This window comes from Papio anubis, chromosome 5, assembly GCF_008728515.1.
Source record: "Papio anubis isolate 15944 chromosome 5, Panubis1.0, whole genome shotgun sequence".
Taxonomy (NCBI): Eukaryota; Metazoa; Chordata; class Mammalia; order Primates; family Cercopithecidae; genus Papio; species Papio anubis.
In genome coordinates, this window is record NC_044980.1 from 130,899,930 (window position 1) to 130,922,572 (window position 22,643).

Here is a 22,643-nt window from a genome sequence, read left to right on the forward strand (position 1 = left end):
AACCTAGAATATGTAGATGCATATATATATAATTTTATATATTTATTTTATTACCAAGTAAGCCCACAGAACTTTTTTTTTTTTTCTGAGACAGAGTATCACTCTGTCACCCAGGCTGGAGTGCAGTGGCACAATCTCAGCTCACTGCAATCTCTGCCTCCCAGGTTCAAGCGATTGTTGTGCCTCAGCTGCCAAAGTAGCTAGGATTACAGGTGTGTGCCACCACCTCCAGCTAATTTTTGTATTTTTAGTAGTGATGGGGTTTCACCATGTTGGCCAGGCTGGTCTCAAACTCATGGCCTCAAGTGATCTGCCTGCCTCAGCCTCCGAGTAAAAAGTGCTGGTATTACAGGTATGAGCCACTGCACCCAGCCAAGCTTTTCTTTCTAAAATATTTTTTCAAAATAAAAAGATGGAGAAAAAAGAAAACTTTAAAAAACTAAACTAACACACTCATAAATGTGTATTTTTTCTATAAATGTAGTAGAAAGTTGAACAGGCTTTGGTATTAAGGATCTAGATTCAAATTCTGACTTTTTGATTTCCTGGTTTCAGGACATTGGTAGGGAGGTTACTTAGCTTCTCTGAGCATCCATTTCTTCATCTGTAAAATGAAGCCAATAATACTGACCTTACAGATTTGACTTGAGGAAAATGTGAGTCACATAAAATATCCAGCATTAATACTGGCATTCTATTCCTTCTCCCGTCTTTTAAATTCCTACATAAATGCAATTTACGTGCAATTACTTTTGTTTTTTGTACTTCAATAAGTTTTGTCATAATTTAGTATTGCTGAAGGCACAGAACACAGCTATAATTCTCTAGGTAAAAAAAAAATTAGATAATGTCACATTTAAGTTAAAAACATACAATCCTTGGCTGGGCGCAGTGGCTCACACCTATAATCCCAGCACTGCAGGAGACCAGGGCAAGAGGATGGCTTGAACTCAGGAGTTCAGGACTGGCCTAGGCAACGTGGTGAGACCCTGTCTCTACTAAAAACACAAAAAATAGTTGGGTGTGGTGCTGTGTGCTTGGGGTCCCAGCTACTTGGAAGGCTGAGGCAGGAGAATCGCTTGTTGCAGTGAGCCAAAATCACACTACGGCACTTCAACCTGGTGACAGAGCAAGACTCTGTCTCAAAAAAAAACAAAAAACAAAAATTGAATCCCCCAAATTCTTTTTTTTGAGACAGAGTCTCGCTCTGTCACCTAGTATGGAATGCAGTGGAGCGATCTTGGCTGACTGTAACCTCCGCCTTCTAGGTTCAAGCAATTCTCCTGCCTCAGCCTCCTTAGCAGCTGGGATTACAGGCACCCGCCACCATGCCCGGCTAATTTTTGTATTTTAGTAGAGACAGAGTTTCACCAGGCTGGTCTTGAACTCCTGACCTCAAGCGATCCACCCGCCTTGAACTCTTCGGCAAAGTGCTGGGATTACAGGCATGAGCCACCGCGCCCGGCCCAATCCCCCAAATTCTAAGGATGAGTTAATTAAAATTTATTTTAATTAACTTTATTTTCCTCATCTTTCTTGCCCTGAACATCACCAGCACAAAACTGGAACGAAAACATATTCAGTGCTTTCTTCATTGGATCAACATGTCCTAAATATGGCCATTTAATTTAGGATTCTGGGGGCCCTTTTCACATCCACTTACCACTTGTTCCTTTCCCCCCAACCCTTTCATCTGCATTATGCCTTTTTGAGTAAGAAATACTCATTACTGTTGAGTGGGACAAAAAAATCAAGAAAGGCATCATCAGGAAAACAAAATGGATTATAATGAAAAGCATTCAGGTTATACAAGCCTATGTATACATGCATATTATAGGCCCTGCAAAAAATATATTCATAACAGTCTATATATCTTTATAATTCAGAAAGTTTTACTATTTGGATTATATTATCTTAAATTTTTTTGTTTTGTTTTTGCTTATGGGAAGAATCTGGAACGTTCTACTGAAAATTACATATAATTTAGAGGCATTTAGCATTTGGCTGAGTTTTATTTTGTTTCGTTTTGAGACAGGATCTCACTCTGTCTCCTGGGCTGTAGTGTAGTGGCACAATCTCAGCTCACTCCAACCTCAGCCTCCTGGGCTCAAGTGATCCTCCTCCCACCTCAGCCTCTGGAGTCACTGGGACCACAGGTGTGTTCCACCGCACCACCATGTATTTCTAGTACAGATGTGGTTTCACTATGTTGCCCAGGCTGGTCTGGAACTCCTGGCCTCAAGCAATCCTTCCAAAGTGCTCAGATTACAGGCATGGGCCACCATGCTCAGCCAGGTTGAGTTTTTAAACCAAGAAGCCACAATTGGTCCTAGTCACATCGTATATTCAGCACTTTGGAGGCCAAGACAGGTGGATCACCTGAGGTCAAGAGTTCGAGACCAGCCTAGCCAACATGGTGAAACCCCATCTCTACTAAAAATACAACAAATTAGCCAGGCGTGGTGGTGAGCGCCTATAATCCCAGCTACTTGGGAGGCTGAGGCAGGAGAATCACTTGAACCTGGGAGGTGGAGGTTGCAGTAAGTGGAGATCATGCCATTGCACTCCAGTCTGGGCAACAGAGTGAGACTCAAAAAAAAAAAAAAAAAAAAAAAAAAAAGCTTTGGGTCCAAGACAAAGGATAACAAGTTTAAAGCCTTATATGACATGCTTCTTGGGTAATATTTATATAACATTGAGAGTAAGCAAGCCAGGTGTGGTGGGTCACACCTGTAATTCCAGCACTTTGGGAGGCTGAGTCGGGCGGATCACCTAAGGTCAGGAGTTTGAGGCCAGCCTGGCCAACATGGTGAAACCTCATCTCTACTGAAAATACAAAAAAGTAGCTGGGTGTGGTGGCACACGCCTGTAGTCTCAGCTACTCGGAGGCTGAGGCAGGAGAATCCATCAAACCTGGGAGGCAGAGGCTGCAGTGAGCGGAGATCACACTACTGCACTCCAGCCTGGGTGACACAGCAACATTCAGTCTCAAAAAATAAATAAATAAAATAAAATAAATAAATCACAGTTTTAAGGTTTACTGTAGTTTAAACTTTAGATCAAAACATTATTCTGGGGTTTTTTTAGAGACAGTTCCTAGAGAAGACCTGAAAACACTAAGTACACGACAAATTAGTAAAGAGGCTGCTGAATCAATCATTCTCACAGCACACTGAAAGCTATTCAACAAACCAATAGCTAATACTTTACAATAATTCAGTAATGGTCAGGTTTCTACAATGTCTGTAAAATCCCTGTATATAATATGAACCCTCAGGAGAGGGTGATATTTACTGAGGCACTACTTCTCAATAAATATGCTTTATTTACTCATTCAATAGTTATTTATCCTATTTAGGGAACACTTATAAACCGTTGGTGGAATTGTAAGTTAGTTCAGCCTCTTCACAAAGCAGTTCAGAGATTTCTCAAAGAACTAAAAATAGAATTACCATTTGACTCAGCAATCCCATGACTGGGTATATACCCAAAGGAAAATAAATTATTCTACCAAAAAACATCTGCACTTGCATGTTTACCACAGCACTATTCACAATGGCAAAGACATGAAATCAATCTAGGCGCCCATCAATGGTGCACTAGATAAAGAAAATGTGGTACATATATACCATGGAATACTACACAGCCATAAAAAAGAACAAAATCATGTCCTTTGCAGTAATATGGATGCAGCTAGAGGCCATTATCCAACATGAATTAACACAGAACTAGAAACCCAAATACAGCATGTTCTCACCTACAAGTGGAAGCTGATCACTGGGTACACAGGGAGATAAAGATGGAAACAACAGACACTGGGGACTCCAAAAGGTGGGAGGGAGAAAAGCAAAGGGTGAAAACTATCTGGCCAGGTGCGGTGGCTCATGCCTGTAATCCCAGCACTTTGGGAGGACAAGGCAGATGGATCACCTGAAGTCAGGAGTTCCAGACCAGCCTGGTCAACATGGTGAAACCCCGTCCCTACTAAAAATACAAAAAGCTGGGCCGGGCGCGGTGGCTCAAGCCTGTAATCCCAGCACTTTGGGAGGCCGAGACGGGTGGATCAGGAGGTCAGGAGATCAAGACCATCCTGGCTAACATGGTGAAACCTCGTCTCTACTAAAAAAATACAAAAAACTAGCCGGGCGAGGTGGCGGGCGCCTGTAGTCCCAGCTACTCGGGAGGCTGAGGTAGGAGAATGGCGTGAACCCGGCAGGCGGAGCTTGCAGTGAGCTGAGATCCGGCCACTGCACTCCAGCCTAGGCCACAGAGCGAGACTCTGTCTCAAAAAAAAAAAAAAAAAAAAAAAAATTACAAAAAGTTAGCTGGGCGTGGTGACGGGTACTTGTAATCTGAGCTACTCCGGAGGGTGAGGCAGAGGTTGCAGTGAGCTGAGATCATGCCATTGCACTCCAGCCTGGGCAACAAGAGCAAGACTCCGTCTCAAAAAAAAAAAGTAAAACAAAATAAAACTATCTATCGGGTATTATGTTCACTATTTGGGTCATAGGTTCAACTGAAGACCAAACCTCAGAATCACACAATATATCCATGTAACGAAGCTGCACAGGTAACCCCTGAATCTAAAACTTAAACAACAAAAACAATTATTTATCCTATTCAGGATCAACGATGGGCCTAGGCATTATGAAAGTGGAGCACAAGGGCGAGGCAGCGGTGGCTCAAGCCTGTAATCCCAGCACTTTGGGAGGCGAGGCAGAGATCCGAGTTCAGGAGATGAGACCATCCTGGCTAACACGGTGAAACCCGTCTCTGCTAAAATACAAAAAAAAAATTAGCCAGGCTGAGGTGGGGCTGAGGCCTGTACTCCCAGCTACTCGGGAGGCTGAGGCAGGAGAATGAAAAGTGAACTTCGGGAGGCTTGCAGTGAGCTGAGATCAAACCTGCACTCCAGCCTGGGCAACAGAGGCCAGACTCCGTCTCAAAAAAAAAAAAAAAAAAAAAAAAAAGAAAGTGGGCACAGGAGTAAAAGCTACTGAGACAGATATAAATTGGATTGACTCAAAAAATTTACCTAACAGTTAGCAGTGTGATTGGCTCCTGTAATCCCAGCACTTTGGGAGGCCCCACGGCGGGTGGATCCCACAAGGTCAGAGAAAGATCCGAGACCACAGTGAAACCCGTCTCTACTAAAAGCTCTAAAAATTAGCCAGGGCGCAATTGTGAAGCCTGTAGTCCCAACTACTCGGGAGGCTGAGCCAGGAGAATGGCTGAGGAACCGGTGAGCTTGCAGTGAGCCGAGATCGCGCCACTGCACTCCAGCCTGGGCGACAGAGCGAGACTCCGTCTCAAAAAAAAAAAAAAAAAAAAACAAATTTACCTAAGAGTATACCGTATGCTTTACTTATTGCTTTATTTAATCTTCTTGAAAATCTAGCAATTATTAACATTACCTATAGATGAGAAGGCTGTCACTTAGAAATCATTTGCCCACATTGGTGCTACTAATAAAGAACTTGACTGAAATATAGATGCAAGCACCAGGTACACTTCTAAGCAGCCTATATTATTATCTCATTGACTTCTCTCAATATCCCCATTGAATAGGTACTATTACTATCGTCACTGCACATATGAGGAAATTGGCTCAGAAGGTTAAGTTGCCAAAGGTCACTTGAACCCAGGATCATCTCAACCCAGCGCCTAAACTCAACCATTACTTGCTATGCTGATCAGACAACAGTGTAGGTATTGTAAAAACTTTTTTTTAACTGTTTTTTGTTGTTGTTTTTTTTTTGAGACAGTGTCTCGCTCTGCCCTCAGGCAGGAGTGCAATGGTGCAATCTCAGCTCACCGCAACCTTCGCCTCCTGGGTTCTTTAAGAGATTCTCCTGCCTCAGCCTCCCGAGTAGTTGGGATTACAGGCGCGCGCACCAGGTCCGGCTAATTTTGTATTTTTAGTAGAGACGGGGTTTCACCGTGTTGGGCAAGCTGGTCTCGAACTCCTAACCTCGTGATCCGCCCACCTTGGCCTCCCAAAGTGCTGGGATTACAGACGTGAGCCACCGCGCCAGACCAAAACTTTCTTCTCATCCTTTTGGACTATCTCATATTTATTATGAGATAGTCTTATAATTCCTTATAATAATATTTACTATTATGAGGCACTCTTATGTCTAGGTTTGGCTATAAGCACTAAAAGGCTGAAATCATAGGCAATAATTGTTTACTAATTCTCTCCAGCTTAAAATAAGAGGACCACCAAGTCTTTCAAAGCTCAAGAAAACTAGATGGATAAAATCATTGAAAACACTCAGCTCTTTGAATGCTTGAATTCCCTCTAAAACACTCAGCTCTTTGAATGCTTGAATTCCCTCTACAAACACTCCTGCTAAGCAGTTTGCTCTCCTCCACTCAGTGGCTCTTGAGGCACATCCCTGGGTTGATGGGGAGCGCTCAGAGTAAACATGTCCTTACCTCTGTAATAGGCGGAGGCGGTTGCAGCTCGGCCAGAGGCAATGCGGGAAGAGAGAAAGCCAACTCCGCCGACCTGGAACACCCACACAAACTAGATCAGCTCGACAAGCCCCCCAAGGCCAAGGATTCAAGCCCCATCCCTTCCCACTCCAATATCTCACCATTTGCTACTGTGCAGTAGGCCCCGCTCCCGAGTAAGGCCCGCAATAAGCAGCAGTTGCTTTTTAATTTCCCGCAAATCTGAGAAATCGCTGTTTGTGGACAGGACAGGCGCCACTGCCGCCGTCACAGCCACCGGGACTACGGAGGTACTCGCAGCCATTTTCCCGACTCGGGCCACTCCAGCCAATCACCGGCGATAATACTGGCTGCCCAGCTGCACCAAAAATATATGCCTGTCATTGGCCGGCTCTTGCTCCGGAAAAACCAATCATAGGTCTTATTTCTGATAACGTCACGAAGAGGCAGGGGGAAAAAAACAATTACATCCCTAAGTGGCCAAGAGCTACTGAGGCGGGAAAATTAGAAAGTAGGCGGGGCGAGGGAGAAGCCACGACCTCTGGGCGGGGCGGGGAAGAGGGGAATGAGTGACTGGGAAAACTAAACTGGGAAGCTAGGGGTGGGAGTAGGGGCAAGAAAGGGTGGAGTGCCTTTCACTTTAGGGGTGATGTGATTGGATAAAATAGAAAGGGTGTAGTTTCAGGGCCGACTCTACCAGAGAATGACAAAGTGATGTATATGCTAAGAAAGGTGCATGGTAGCCTCTGGATTCTTCCTTAAAATAGGAGGATGCATTGCACCATATGGAGGATTTTTCCTCTTTGTCTACCCTTTCTTACCCCGGGTAGCCTGGGGAGGTGAGGGTGAGAGCATTTTTATATAACATTTGTTTAACAATAATTGTTAGCATTTCACATTTACTGAGGGCTTATCCTGCAACAGGTTCTGCCGTTTTACAACTATAATCTGGTTTAATCCTAAAAACAGCACTATGATATTCTATCATCCCAATTTTATAGAAAGAAAAACGGAAGCTCGGCCAGGCGCGGTAGCTCACGCCTGTAATCCAACACTGTGGGAGGCCGAGGAGGGCGGATTACGAGGTTAAGAGATCGAGACCATCCTGGCCAACACGGTGAAACCCCGTCTCTACTAAAAATACAAAAAAAAAAAAAAATTAGCCAGGCGTGGTGGTGCGCGCCTGTAGTCCCAGTTATTTGGCAGGCTGAGGCAGGAGAATCGCTTGAACCCGGGAGGCGGAGGTTGCAGTGAGCCGAGATCGTGCCATTGCACTCCAGCCTGGGCGACAGAGTGAGACTCCGTCAAAAAAAAGGAAAGAAGGAAGGAAGGAAGGGAGGGAGGGAGGGAGGAAGGGAGGAAGGAAGGAAGGAGAAAAAAAAAAAAAAACAAGGAAGCTCAGAGAAGTTCTATCACTCTTCCAAGGAGAGAGTCTAGACTATAAACCAGATTTTACTCCAAAGCCCGATGTTCTTAAACATTACATGAACATTTTCGGCATTTTTTGGTTGTTATCCTTTCATAGTAATATACTATCTTACCAACTCTTGGGAATTTTTTCAAAACCATTTTATCATTCCCTGGTTGTTATATAGAAGTTATCTATTTTTAGATTGTTATTTCATTATTTTATTTATTTTAAGGAAGAGTCTCACTCTGTCATCCAGGCTGGAGTGGCCGTGGACCAATCAAGGCTCACTACATCCTCAAACTCCTGGGCTCCAGTTATCCTCCCGCCTCAGCCTCCCAAGTAGCTGGGACCACATGTGTGTGCCACAACACCCAGCTAAATTTTTTTGTAATTTTTGTAGGGACAGAGTCTCCCTATGTTGCCCAGGCTGGTCTCAAGCTCCTGGACTTAAATGATCCTCCCGCCTTGCCCTCCCAAAGTGCTGGGATTACAGGCGTAAGCCACCATGCCCAGCTCATCTTATCCTTTAAAAAAATCAATTTGTGAGCCTATAATCCCAGTGCTTTGGGAGGCTGAGGTGGGAGGATCATTTGAGCCCAGGTGTTGAAGACCAACTTGGGCAACATACCAAGACCTCCCTATTACTATTAGTATTAAAATTAAAAATTAAAAAAATATATATCGCCGGGCGCGGTGGCTCAAGCCTGTAATCCCAGCACTTTGGGAGGCCGAGACGGGCGGATCACGAGGTCAGGAGATCGAGACCATCCTGGCTAACACAGTGAAACCCCGTCTCTACTAAAAAATACAAAAAATTAGCCGGGCGAAGTGGCGGGCGCCTGTAGTCCCAGCTACCCGGGAGGCTGAGGCAGGAGAATGGCGTAAACCAGGGAGGCGGAGCTTGCAGTGAGCTGAGATCTGAGATCTGGCCACTGCACTCCAGCCAGGGCGACAGAGCGAGACTCCATCTCAAAAAAAAAAAAAAAAAAAAAAAAAAAAATATATATATATATATATATATATATATATATATATATATCTCCAGGCATGGTGGTGCATGCCTGTCATCCCAGCTACTTGGGAGGCTGAGGTGGGAGGATAGGTTGAGTCCAGGAGTTTGAGGTTGCAGTGAGCTATGATTGCACCACTGCACTCCAGCCTGGATGACAGAGACCCTATCTCAAAAAAAAAAAAAAAAAAAAGAAGAAGAAGAAGTAGTAGTAATATCAATGGCGAAAACTTGAGGAATACATTAACTATAAAGAAAAATATGGCCAGGTGCCGGGGCTCATGTCTGTAACACCAACACTTTGGGAGGCCGAGGTGGGTGGATCACCTGAGGTCAGGAGATGGAGACCAGCCTGACCAACGTGGTGAAACCCCGTCTCTACTAAAACTACAAAAAGTAGCTGGGTATGGTATTATGCACCTGTAGTCCCAGCTACTCTGGAGCCTGAGGCAAGAGAATCGCTTGAACCTGGGAGGTAGAGGTTGCAGTAAGCCAAGATCGCGCCACTGCACTGCATCCTGGGCAACAAGAGCAAAATTCTGTTTCAAAAAAAACCTATTAATTAATTAATTATTTAAAAAAAGAAAAATATGTAGAACAATAACTCCCACCCAAAGGAAATCACTGATTTCTGTGTTTCTCCATCCATCCTTGTACATAGCTTCATACTGCAGTGGTGCCCCCATTTGTCATTTGATAATTCACTATAAGTATTTTCCCAAGTTAACATTCTTCTAAATCATGATACTTAATAAATTCATGATAATCCATTATATGAATGTACCATAAATTGGCCGGGCACACTGGCTCATGCCTGTAATCCCAGCAATTTGGGAGCCCAAGGCAGGCAGATCACCTGAGGTCAGGAGTTCAAGACCAGCCTGGCCGGCCGGGCGCGGTGGCTCAAGCCTGTAATCCCAGCACTTTGGGAGGCCGAGACGGGCGGATCACGAGGTCAGGAGATCGAGACCATCCTGGCTAACGCGGTGAAACCCCGTCTCTACTAAAAAATACAAAAAACTAGCCGGGCGAAGTGGCGGGCGCCTGTGGTCCCAGCTACTCGGGAGGCTGAGGCAGGAGAATGGCGTGAACCCGGGAGGCGGAGCTTGCAGTGAGCTGAGATCCGGCCACCGCACTCCAGCCTGGGCGACAGAGCCAGACTCAGTCTCAAAAAAAAAAAAAAAAAAAAAAAAAAGACCAGCCTGGCCAACGTGGAGAAATCCCATCTCTACCAAAAATACAAAAATTAGCTGGGCATGGTGGTGTGTCTGTAATCCCAGCTACTCGGGAGGCTGAGACAGGAGAATTGCTTGAGCCCAGGAAACAAAGGTTGCAGTGAGCTGAGATCACGCCACTGCACTCCAGCCTGGGTGACAGAGTAAGACTCCGTCTCAAAATAAAACAAAACAAAAAACCATAATATTTAAAGCATATAATACCCAATTGAATAGAACTAGCACTCTGTCACTCTAGACTCATGAGCTCCTCCTGCCTCAGTGTCTCAAGTAGCTGGGATTACAGGCAGGTACAAACAAGCCTGGCTAATTTTCTTTACTTTAGAGATGAGGGTCTCACTGTGTTGCCCAGGCTGGTCTGGAACATCTGGCCTCAAGTGATCCTTCTGCCTCAGCCTCTAGAGTAGCTGGGATTACAAGCGTGAGCCACTGGCCTGGCCAAGTTCACCCTTTTGATATATACGATTCAATGGTTTTTAGTATATTAACATAGTTACACAATTATCAACCACTATCCTATTCCAGAACATTTTCATCACCTGAGAAAGAAACCCCATATCTGTTACCAGTCACTTTCCATTCTCCCCTCCCTCCAGCCCCTGACAATATTTTCTGTTGGTACCACTGTTTTCTACAGCCCCCTAAGATTTCTTGCCCTGCTAGATAAGATTTTTTTTTTTTTTTTTTTGAGACAGAGTCTCACTCTGTTGCCCAGGCTGAAGTGCAGTGGCGCGATCTCGGCTCACTGCAACCTCCAACTCCCGGGTTCACGCCATTCTCCTGCCTCAGCCTCCCGAGTAGCTGGGACTACAGGCGCCCGCCAACATGCCCGGCTAATTTTTTGTAAATGTTTAGTAGAGACGGGGTTTCACCATGTTAGCCAGGATGGTCTCGATCTCCTGACCTCGTGATCCACCCGCCTCAGCCTCCCAAAGTGCTGGGATTACAGGCGTGAGCCACCGTGCCCGGCCAAGATTTTTTATTAGATAAATGCAACTCACAGATATGTTGAAGAGTACTTTAAGGAAAATTTACGGGATTCTTATTTGTAAGCTCCTCCTTATGTAGTATTTCAACAACAGAGACAGGGTTTCACTATGTTGGTGTGAGCCACTGTGCCTGCCACTAATAATAAATTTTTAATATGTATGTGACTTAGAAAATCAACAGTCAAAATTACCACAGAGACCTCCCGTGTTCAGCTGAGTAATAAACTGTTTCATGCTTGTCTAATCATCAGGAACTGCATCACATACTCATTCCCTCTGGATTCAAACTGTCCCTTTTTTCAGGAGGCAAATATTTAAATAATTATCTTTGTATTAAATGTTTAAAAAGTGAAAGCCGGCCGGGCATGGTGGCTCATGCCTGTAATCCCAGCACTTTGGGAGGCCAAGGCAGGTGGATCACAAGGTCAAGAGATCAAGACCATCCTGGCCAACATGGTAAAACCCCGTCTCTACTCAAAATACAAAAATTAGCTGGGCATGGTGGTGCACACCTGTAGTCCCAGCTACTCGGAAGGCTGAGGCAGGAGAATCGCTTGAACCCGGGAGGCGGAGGTTGCAGTGAGCCAAGATCATGCCACTGCACTCCAGCTTGGGCAACAGAGTGAAACTTTATCTCAAAAAAAAAAAAAAAAAAAGTGAAAGCTGTAATTACCAACTTTAACAATGTGGACCCCTCGACACCTTTGTAAACCTTTGAACTCTACTTCCTTGACCATCCATCACCACCAATCTCTGCCTAATTCAAAGGTTTTTCATTTCCAAGCTGACGTTAGTTATCTTTTTGCCTTTCTTCTCTCTTTGTAGAGATACAATGGTGATATTAGTGAGTTCTTTATTGGGAAGGAATAGAGTACAGAGCTAGAGAATGTGGGCTCTGAGCCACACCACCTAAAGTCAAACTCTAACTCCACCATTATCAGCTTGTGACCTTGGGAAAGTCATTTATTCTATTAGGTTGGTGCAAAAGTAATTGCAGTTTTTGCCATCACTTTTTTTTTTTTTTTTTGAGACAAAGTCTCACTCTTGTTGCCCAGGCTGGAATGCAGTGGTGTGATCTCTGCTCACTGCAACCTCTGCCTCCCGGGTTCAAGCTTCTCCTGTCTCAGCCTCCTGAGTAGCTGGGATTACAGGCGCCCACTATCACACCCGGCTAATTTTTGTACGTTTAGTAGAGATGGGGTTTGCCATATTGGCCAGGCTGGTCTCGAACTCCTGACCTCAGGTGATCTGTCTGCTTTGGCCTCCCAAAGTGTTGGGATTATAGGCATGAGCTACCACACCTGGCCTGCCATCACTTTTAATGGCAAAACCACGATTACTTTTGCATCAACCTAATATGTTCAGGTCATTCACTGATAAAAGAGGACCATACAATAATTCCTGTTATTCAGGTGGGGTGAGAATTGAATGAGATGATCCATGTAATGTATTTTGAACAATTTTTAATACATAGTAAGCACTGGATACATGTAAGCTATTCTTGAACACTAACTCCCTGCTAAAACTTTATGTATCTGAGCACCAATTCTCTTGACAAGCCTGCAAGGCAGGTTATCATTGTCCCTATTTTAGAGAGTAGAAAACAGACTCAGATAGGCACTTAACTGAGGTGACCTCAAGTTCTGTCCAACTACTGCCCATATTCTTCCAGTACGTTTTCATAATGTTAAAAAATTTTCTTATTTGTTTTGCTATTTACAAATCATTTTCAAATGTTACCTTGTTAAATCCTGTGAAGTAGGCATTATGCCCTTTTTCAGACAAGATTGGGCACGTTCAGGGTGGTATGGCCATAGACATTATGTTCTTTTTCAAAGAGCAACAATTCAGGCAGGTGTGGTGGCTCACGCCTGTAATCGCAGCACTTTGGGGAGCCAGGCCGGGAGGATCGCTTGAGTCCAGGAGTTTGAGACAAGCCTGGGCAACATGATGAAACCCCGTCTCTACAAAAAATTCAAAAGTTAGCTGGGCACGGTGGCACACTCCTGTAGTCCCAGCTACTCAGTAGGCTGAGGTGGGAGGATTCCTTGGGCCTGGGAAGTCAAGAGGCTGCAGTGAGCCAAGATCATGCCACTGCACTCCAGCCTGGGCGACCGAGTGAGAGTGAGACCCTATCTCAAAAAAAAAAAAAAAAAGAAGAAAAAGAAGAATTCAGTACCTATTTTATAGAATTTCTATGATAATTAGAGAGATGTACACTTAGTAGGTACTATTTCTATAAGGAAACAGACAGCATGATTTATGGGTCACCCATCCATTTAGAGGTAAGTAAACCACCTAGAAGCAGCCCAGGATTGGAATCCACAACAGCTGAAACCTGTCAGATCTAAATACACCTGCAAAAATCTCCTACTCCCTTTCCTCACTGGGCCTTAGTTTTCCCCTTGTTAAATGACAGCGCTAAGCAAGATGACTTCCAGGATTCCTTCTACTTCTGATAAGCTCCAACTGAAGACTAGAGCTCAGATTGCCTCCATGTAAATTAGAAGGGAGAGGGCTGGGCACGGTGGCTCACACCTGTAATCCCAGCACTTTGGGAGGCCGAGGCGGGCGGATCATGAGGTCAGGAGTTTGAGACCAGCCTGGCCAACATGGTGAAACTCTGTCTCTACTAAAGATACAAAAAATTAGCTGGGCATGGTGGCGGGGGCCTGTAATCCCGGCTACTCGGGAGGCTGAGGCAGAAGAATCGCTTGAACCCGGGAGGCAGAGGTTGCAGTGAGCAGAGATCGTGCCATTGCACTCCAGGCTGGGCGACAGGGCAAGACTCTGTCTCAAAAAAAAAAAAAAAAAAAAGGAGAGAGTGACTTCCTTGTTTTTGGTTTATTAATAATAAATACAGGCTGGGCACAGTGGCTCATGCCTATAATCCTAGCACTTTGGGATGTCTAGGCAAGTGGATCACTTGAGCCTAGGAGTTTGAGACCAGCCTGGGCAATATGGTAAAACTTTCTGTCCCTACCAAAAACACACAGATAAGGCAGTCTCATAACCCAGTCTCTAAATAAATAGATAAAAACATTTTTAAATTAAAAAATTTTTAATAAAAAACAATAAATACATCAAAAGGCAGTGACGTAATGAGGAATTAAGTAGTCAATGTTGGTCAGGCACCATGGCTCCCACCTTGGGAGGCCAAGGTGGGTGGACTGCTTGAGCTCAAGAGTTCATGACCAGCCTGGACAACATGGCAAAATCCCCATCTCCACAAAAAAATACAAAACGTAGCCAGGTGTGGTGGCGCGCTCCTATAATCCTAGCTACTCAAAAGGCCTGAGGCGGGAGAATCTCTTGAGCCCAAGAGGTCAAGGCTGCAGTGAGCTGAAATTGCCCCACTGCACACCAGCCTAGGTGACTGATTGAGACTCTATCTCAAAATAATAAAGAATAAGAGCCGGGTGCGGTGGCTCACGCCTGTAATCCCAGCACTTTTTGGGAGGCCGAGGCGGGTGGATCACAAGGTCAGGAGATCGAGACCATCCTAGCTAACACGGTGAAACCCCGTCTCTACTAAAAATACAAAAAAATTAGCCGGGCGTGGTGGCGAGCGCCTGTAGTCCCAGCTTCTCGCGAGGCTGAGGCAGGAGAATGGTGTGAACCCGGGAGGCGGAGCTTGCAGTGAGCCGAGATAGCGCCACTGCATTCCAGCCTGGGCGTCAGACGAGCGAGACTCCGTCTCAAAAAAAAAAAAAAAAAGAATAAGAAGGGGCCAGACGCGATGGCTCCTGCCTGTAATCCCAGCACTTTGGGAGGCCGAGGCGGGCAGATCACGAGGTCAGGAGATTGAGACCATCCTGGCCGACATGGTGAAACCCCATCTCTACTAAAAATACAAAAATTAGCTGGGCATGGTGGCGCATGCCTATAATCCCAGCTACTCGGGAGGCTGAGGCAGGAGAATCTCTTAAACCAGGGAGCTGGAGGTGGCAGTGAGCAGAGATCGCGCCACAGCACTCTAGCCTGGTGACAGAGTGAGACTCCGTCTCAAAAAAAAAAAAAAAAAAAAGAAGGAAAGCACTTCAAGCTTCTAAATACCACTCCCAAGTTTGCCACACATGACAACTTTGCGAACAACTTTATCCAGTCACGTGCTGCCCCATTGAATGTTCTCCAGTGTCCCTTGGGGGCTGTAGTCTGGTCAAGGCTGATCCTCACCTAAAATCCTTCCTGGAAAAAACTCGATTGACTTTTTCTGCTGTGATCCCGGATTTGCCCGACAGATGGAACCATTCCCTCCCTCTCCGCTCTTCAAAGGGCTTGACTAGAAAAGCTGTTTGCCCAAGAGCGATGTGGGACCAGACACCAGAGACCACAGTAGGGAGAGGCTACTACCGGGAAGAACTTACTAAATCTAAGCCCCATGAGAACTGAAAAAGCAGTCAGTTCCCAGCAAGGTTTCTTAACTTAGGCATTATTGACATTGTGAGCTGGTTAATTCTTTGTTGGAGGTCCCAGGGGGTAGAAAGGAGGTGGGTGCTGTCCATGTATTCATTTAACTACAAATTATCTAGTTGTTACTATGTACCAAACTCTGGGAATAGACTGTTGAATGAAACAGTCAATTCCTGCACTCAGACATTTTTGTCTAGTAGGGGAGAAAGATGGTAAACAATCATACAAAGAATTACGTAACAACAGTTACCATAAGTGCAGTGAAGGAAAAACTTAAGAAGCTATGATAGGAGGCCTGTGCTAGGCTGTGGGCAAAGATGGCCACAAGTCCTTCATGCCTGGATATGTGCCCCTTTGTCATATCAAGTGGTGAGTCTATGTCCCTGCCTTTGAATCTGTTAGCCCTGTGACTTGCTTTAACCAATAGAAAGCAGTGAAAGGGATGTTATGTGACTTCTGAGCCTCAGTTTCAAGGGACCTTGCAACTTTAACTCTTGCCCTTTTGCTGCCCTGAAGGAACCAGGTTAGCCTCTTAGCTGTCCCAGATATTCCAGTTGTCCCAGTAGTTCCCACCATTCCGGCTCAGGCTCCAGATAGATGAGTGAGGTTATGCAGGACCAGCCAGCACCCAGTCAGCCTGACAACTGACTGCAGCTGCAGAGGTGACCCCAGGCAAGACTGAACCCAGTCAGAATTGCAGAAAAATGAGCAAACACATGGTTGGGGGTTATTATGCAGTGATAGACAACCAATACAAGGCCCTAACCTGGTCTAGGGCTAGAGGAGTGAATCAGAGGAGGCTTCCTTGAAGAAATTAGGTCCAGCTGAGACCTGGAGATAGACCTAGAGTCAGCCTGGTAGAGCATAGGGGAAGAGCATTCAGGCAGCAGAGACAGCAGGTCGAGAACTATATGTATCTGAGGACCTAAGCAGAGAACAGGCAACACCAGATGGTCTGAAGAGAAGACAGCCCAGCATTATAAACAATGATCAATGAGCGGAGTGCTATACTTAACCCATCACCCACCTCCATTCCCAAACTGACTTTTAGTTTTTGGTTTTTTATCACATTCTGGATATATCCATGGGCTGCGTCAAGCATGTAAATTTCATCCACTATGTATGTTGAAAAATTAAAAAGTTGAAAATACCTGTGGATATTAACCTGCCTTATAGAAGTTAGGAAAAGGTTGAGTCACAGTCTTTTGGGGATGAACAATATGAAGATGACAAGGCAGGCTGAGCACAGGGAAAAAATGTATTTTTAATAGCTGTGATGACCATCAAAGCTATTATGACCCTGTCTTCACTGATCTAAGCTCATACTTAAATGGAAATTTACTTGAAAAGCCCTTTCTTTGCATAATGGAAAGGCAGGCTTGTCCAATTCCATCTCCCCAAGGGAATGGCCCTAGGATGTAATGAGAGGCCTCACTGCCAGCTCTGCTCATCGGGGGCTCTCAGCCTGTGTAGCCCAGCTTGGATAACCCCCCTTCCCAGTGTCCTTTGTCCCTATTACTCAGTAAAGTTCCCCTAAGGATGCCTCACCTCCAAGGTCACTGCTGAGAACCTTTAGAAACAGGGAGAATTGACGGGGCTGACATCACTGTGTTGCTCAGCCTCTTCGTCTGTCCAGGGAAGATGATCCAGTGGGAGCTCCCCTGCAGGGCAATAGGCTGAGCCTGATCTCAGCAGGCTTCCCATCAAGCAGGTCAGAATGCTCATTTCCCCAGGACAATCACATAACCCTGCACTCAGGCCATCGCTCTGTTCCAGAAGCTGAGGAAGAAGGGTAGCCCGGACCCCAGCTGAGCTGACTGCCTTAGCTCCATCCTTATTCCACTGGGGACGAGGGTCCTGCTGTTAGCTGATACCTAATAAGGAGATGTTCACATTTTTAAAAATTTATCTCTTTTTGGCCAGCCGCGGTGGCTCACGCCTGTAATCCCAGCACTTTGGGAAGCCGAGGCAGGCGGATCACCTGAAGTTAGAAGTTCAAGACCAGCCTGACCAACATGAAGAAACCCTGTCCTACTAAAAATACAAAATTAGCCGGGCGTGGTGGTGCATGCCTGTAATCCCAGCTATTCGGGATGCTGAGGCAGGAGAATCGCTTGAACCCAGGGAGGTGGGGATTGCAGTGAGCCGAGATCGCGCCATTGCACTCCAACCTGGGCAACAAGAACAAAACTCCACCTCAAAAAAAAAAAAATCTCTTTTTAAAAATATTTATTTATTTATTTAAGATAAGGTCTCACTCTGTCACCCAGGCTGGAGTGCAATAGTGTGATCTTGGCTCACTGAAACCTTAATCTCCCAGACTCAAGTAGTCCTCCTACCTCAGCCTTTGCAGTAGCTGGGACTACGGGCATGTGCCACCAAGCCCAACTAATTTTTTGAGGAGACAGGGTCTCACTATGTTTTCCAGGCTAGTCTTGAACTCCTGGGCTCCAGGTAAAAAGCGTTCTTGGGTCTGAGCTGCACTTTCTACACTTGTGGACCTGGGAAAGTAAGAAACTGTGCTGTTTTCTCAGGGAGGGCACACAAGGAGTGGCCACTGTTAAAGTTACTTTTGCAAAAATTATGACAGTGAGAGAAATCTGACGTAGAAAACTTATGATAGTGGAAGAAATCTGAACTGACTGACTCCATCTTGCTTCTAACATCCAAGCTGCCCTTGTTTATTCCTGGGCAGAGGCCAAGGTAACTATGGGAAATACAGTTTAACCTTAAAGCAAGGATGATAATAATGCTTTCCCAAAACTGCCCTCTCCTTGTTTGGGATTGAAACCACCTTGTAAAACTAAAAAAGGCCACAAGATTAGGATTATGAGAGCCGCCTAAATTCTACTAAGATCTGTGCATAAATGATAACTCATCATTGTTTATTGCTCAGGGGTCAGAGGTGGTCAGAAAATGTGTAACTTTCCTAATTGCCCCTATAGATAATGTTGCTATTGTAGAACCTAAGATTGGTCTTTTGAGATGTTTTTCAGACTTTTGCAGTCTGGTGACCAACTGATTCCACCTGGACCTGTGACTCATGACTCAACTGGTCCCATGGCCCCCATCCAGAGACAGACTCAGTGCACAAGGACTGTTTTCCACCCCTCTATCATTTCATCCCCAATCAATCAGCATTCCCTATTCCCTAGCTCCCTGCCTGCCAAACTCCTTGAAAAATTCGAGTCTCAGCCAGGTGCAATGGCTCAGGCCTGTAATCCCAGCACTTTGGGAGGCCAAGGCAGGTGGATCACCTGAGGTCAGGAGTTTGAGACCAGCTTGGCCAACATGGTGAAACTCCATCTCTACTAAAAATACCAAAAATTAGCCAGGCGTGGTGGCGGGTACATGTAATCCCAGCTACTCAGCAGGCTGAGTCATGAGAATCGCTTAAACCTGGGAGGCAGAGGTTGCAGCGAGGTGAGATTGTGCCATTGCACTCCAGCCTGGGAAACAAGAGTGAAACTCCATCTCAAAAAAGAAAAAAAAAAAAAAAAAAAAAAAGCAAGGAAGAGAGAGGAAGGAAGGAAGGAAGGAAGGAAGGAAGGAAGGAAGGAAGGAAGGAAGAAAGGAAGGAAAGATTTTAGCCTCCAAACTTTCAAGGAGGCTGATATGAGTAATAAACTCCCTTCCTACCACTTGGCTAGACCTGTGACCATTAAACTCTTTCTCTACTGCAATACCACTGTTTCAGTTAATTGGTTTCATCTATGCAGCAGGCAAGAAGAACCCACTGGGTGATTACACTGTGGCCCCCATAAGCAGGAAAGTTAGAAAGTCCTCTGTCAGCAGTGAGCTGAGATGGTGCCATTGCACTCCAGCCTGGGCAGGAGAGCAAGACTCTGTCTCAAAAAAACAAAGTATCGCTTGAGGCCAGGAGTTTGAAACCACCTGGGAAACATAGAGAGACTGTCTCTACAAAAAATTTAAAAATTAGCTAGGCGTGGTGGCACATGCCCATAGTCCCATCTACTCAGGAAGCTGAGGCGGGAGGATCGCTTGATCCCAGGAGTTTGACGTTGCAGTGAGCAGTGATTGAGCGATTGCTCTCCAGCCTGGGTGACAGAGGGAGACGCTGTGTCTTTTTTTTTTTTTTTTTTTTTTTTTTGAGATGAAGTTTCGCTCTTGTTGCCCAGGCTGGAGTGCAATGGTACGATCTTGGCTCACTGCAACCTCCGCCTCCCGGGTTCAAGCAATTCTCCTGCCTCAGCCTCCTGAGTAGCTGGGATTACAGGTGTGTGCTGCCGCACCCGGCTAATTTTTTGTATTTTTACTAGAGACAGAGTTTCACCATGTTGGTCAGGCTGGTCTCCAACTCCTGACCTCAGGTGATCCACCCGCCTCAGCCTCCCAAAGTGTTGGGATTATAGGTGTCAGCCACAGTGCCTGGCCTTGACCCTGTCTCTTAAAAAAAAAAAGAAAAGAAAATGTTCTATATCTTGATTTGGGTGGTGACTACATGGGTATGCATATATGTAAAAAAAATTGAAGTATACATGTAAGATCACTGTACTTTTCACATCTTACTGTATGTATCTTATACCTTCACCAAAAAAAAAAAAAAGATAAAAGGAAGCTCTTTTATTGTGTGTGTGTGTGTGTGTGTGTGTGTGTGTGTGTGTGTGTTTGCTTGTTTGTTTGTTTTGAGACAGACTCTTGCTCTGTGGCCCAGACTGGAGTGTAGTGGCACGATCTTGGCTCACTGCGGCCTCTGCCTCTCCGGTTCAAGTGATTCTCATGCCTCAGCCACCCAAGTAGCTGGAATTACAGGCGCATACCACCATGCCCAGCTGTTTTTTGTATTTTTTTTTTTTTTTTTTGAGACGGAGTCTCACTCTGTCACCCAGGCTGGAGTGCAGTGGCCGGATCTCAGCTCACTGCAAGCTCCGCCTCCCGGGTTCACGCCATTCTCCGGCCTCAGCCTCCCGAGTAGCTGGGACTACAGGCGCCCGCCACCTCGCCCGGCTAGTTTTTTGTATTTCTTAATAGAGACGGGGTTTCACCGTGTTAGCCAGGATGGTCTCGATCTCCTGACCTCGTGATCCGCCCGTCTCGGCCTCCCAAAGTGCTGGGATTACAGGCTTGAGCCACCGCGCCCGGCCTGTTTTTTGTATTTTTAATAGAGACAGGGTTTCACCATGTTGCTCAGGCTGGTCTCGAACTCCTGGCCTCAGGTGAGCCATCGCCTTGGCCTTCCCAAGTGCTGGGATTACAGGTGTGAGCCACCACACTCAACCAAAAGGAAGCCCTTGTAAGCCAGTGTTAGTAAAGTGAAAGAGTTCAAATTAAAAAAAAAAAAAATTGCAGGCCGGGCGCAGTGGCTCAAGCCTGTAATCCCAGCACTTTGGGAGGCCAAGACGGGTGAATCACGAGGTCAGGAGATCAAGACCATCCTGGCTAACACGGTGAAACCCCATCTCTACTAAAAAATACAAAAAACTAGCCGGGCGAGGTAGCGGGCACCTGTAGTCCCAGCTACTCGGGAGGCTGAGGCAAGAGAATGGCGTAAACCCGGGAGGCGGAGCTTGCAGTAAGCTAAGATCTGGCCACAGCACTCCAGCCTGGGCGACAGAGCAAGACTCCGTCTCAAAGAAAAAAAAAAATTGCAGCCTAAAATATAGGGGGGGAAATGTATAAATGAATTGTAAAGGTTCATTAAGCAGGTTTGTTTTGTTTTGTTTTGTTTTCTGAGACGGAGTTTCTCTCCAGTTGCCCAGGATGGAGTGCAATGGTGCGATCTCGGCTCACTGAAACCTCCACCTCCTGGGTTCAAGTGATTTTCCTGCCTCAGCCTCCCAAGTAGCTGGGATTACAGGTGCCCGACACCAGACCTGGCTAATTTTTATGTTTTTAGTAGAGACGGGGTTTTACCACATTGGCCAGGCTGGTCTTAAACTCCTGACCTTAAGTGATTCGCCTGTCTCAGCCTCTCAAAGTGCTGAGATTACAGACGTGAGCTACCGCGTCCAAGCCCCTCTTTTTCCCTCCCTCCTGTTCTGCTGTCCAAGCTGAGGCTGGTCCCAGGCTGACCCAGGTCCTATAAACACATCTCCACAATGGTAATATCATACTGGCCATGGCTTCCTGACCTTCCTGAGGGGTCAGTCAATGGCAGATGACTACCTCATCCATACTGCCCTAAGAATAAAAATCAAGAGTTCCCCTTTGTTTTTTATTTTTTAGAGACATAAGCTTTGTCACCCAGGCTGGAGTGCAGAGACGCAATCATAGCTCACTGCAGCCTCCAATTCCTGGGCTCAAGCAAGCCTCCAGCCTCAGCATCCTGAGTAGTTGGAGTTCCCATTTATTGAGCAACATTAGGAATGAGTGTACATCTGCAGGTGAGCACTAACTGCTTTACATGCCTGGTTTCTCTAACCCTTACAACAACACCGGGAGGGAAGGAAATATTATTTCCCTCAGGAAACTGAGGATCTGAGAAGTTAACAACAATAGGCCAGATGCTGTGACTCATGCCTATAATTTCAACACTTTGGGAGGCCAAGGGGGGCAGATCACTTGAGGCCAGAAGTTCAAGACCAGCCTGGCCAACACGGTGAAACCTCGCCTCTACTAAAAATACAAACATTAGCTGGGCTTACTGACATGCACCTGTAATCCCAGCTACTCAGGAGGCTGAGGCAGGAGAATCGCTTGAATCTGGGAGACGGAGGTTGCAATGAGCTGAGATTATGCCAGTGCACTCCAGCCTGGGCAACAGAGCGAGATTCTGTCTCAAAAAAAAAAAAAAAAGTCGGCCGGGTGCGGTGGCTCAAGCCTGTAATCCCAGCACTTTGGGAGGCCGAGACGGGTGGATCACGAGGTCAGGAGATCGAGACCATCCTGGCTAACACGGTGAAACCCCGTTTCTACTAAAAAAAATACAAAAAACTAGCCGGGCAAGGTGGTGGGCGCCTGTAGTCCCAGCTACTCGGGAGGCTGAGGCAGGAGAATGGCGTGAACCTGGGAGGCGGAGCTTGCAGTGAGCTGAGATCTGGCCACTGCACTCCAGCCTGGGCTACAGAGCGAGACTCCGTCTCAAAAAAAAAAAATTAACAGCAATGGCACAAAGCCAGTGGTGGTCAAGCCAGGTTTATCTCTAAAACTTTGTTGTTTTAGCTAGCACA

General features: G+C 45.8%; 1 protein-coding gene across 1 annotated transcript in view; it reads right to left on the minus strand.

The window, feature by feature from the left end:
• CDC23 (cell division cycle 23) overlaps window positions 1-6,800 on the minus strand; it is a 30,829-nt gene extending 24,029 nt beyond the window's left edge. The window contains exons 1-2 of the mRNA XM_003900157.5: window positions 6,600-6,800; window positions 6,439-6,511 (exon numbers count right to left, since the gene is read on the minus strand). Coding sequence (XP_003900206.2) covers window positions 6,439-6,511; window positions 6,600-6,760 — 234 coding nt within the window. The 5' untranslated portion in view covers window positions 6,761-6,800. The remainder of the gene's footprint in view (window positions 1-6,438; window positions 6,512-6,599) is intronic.
• Between the last annotated feature and the right edge of the window lie 15,843 nt (window positions 6,801-22,643).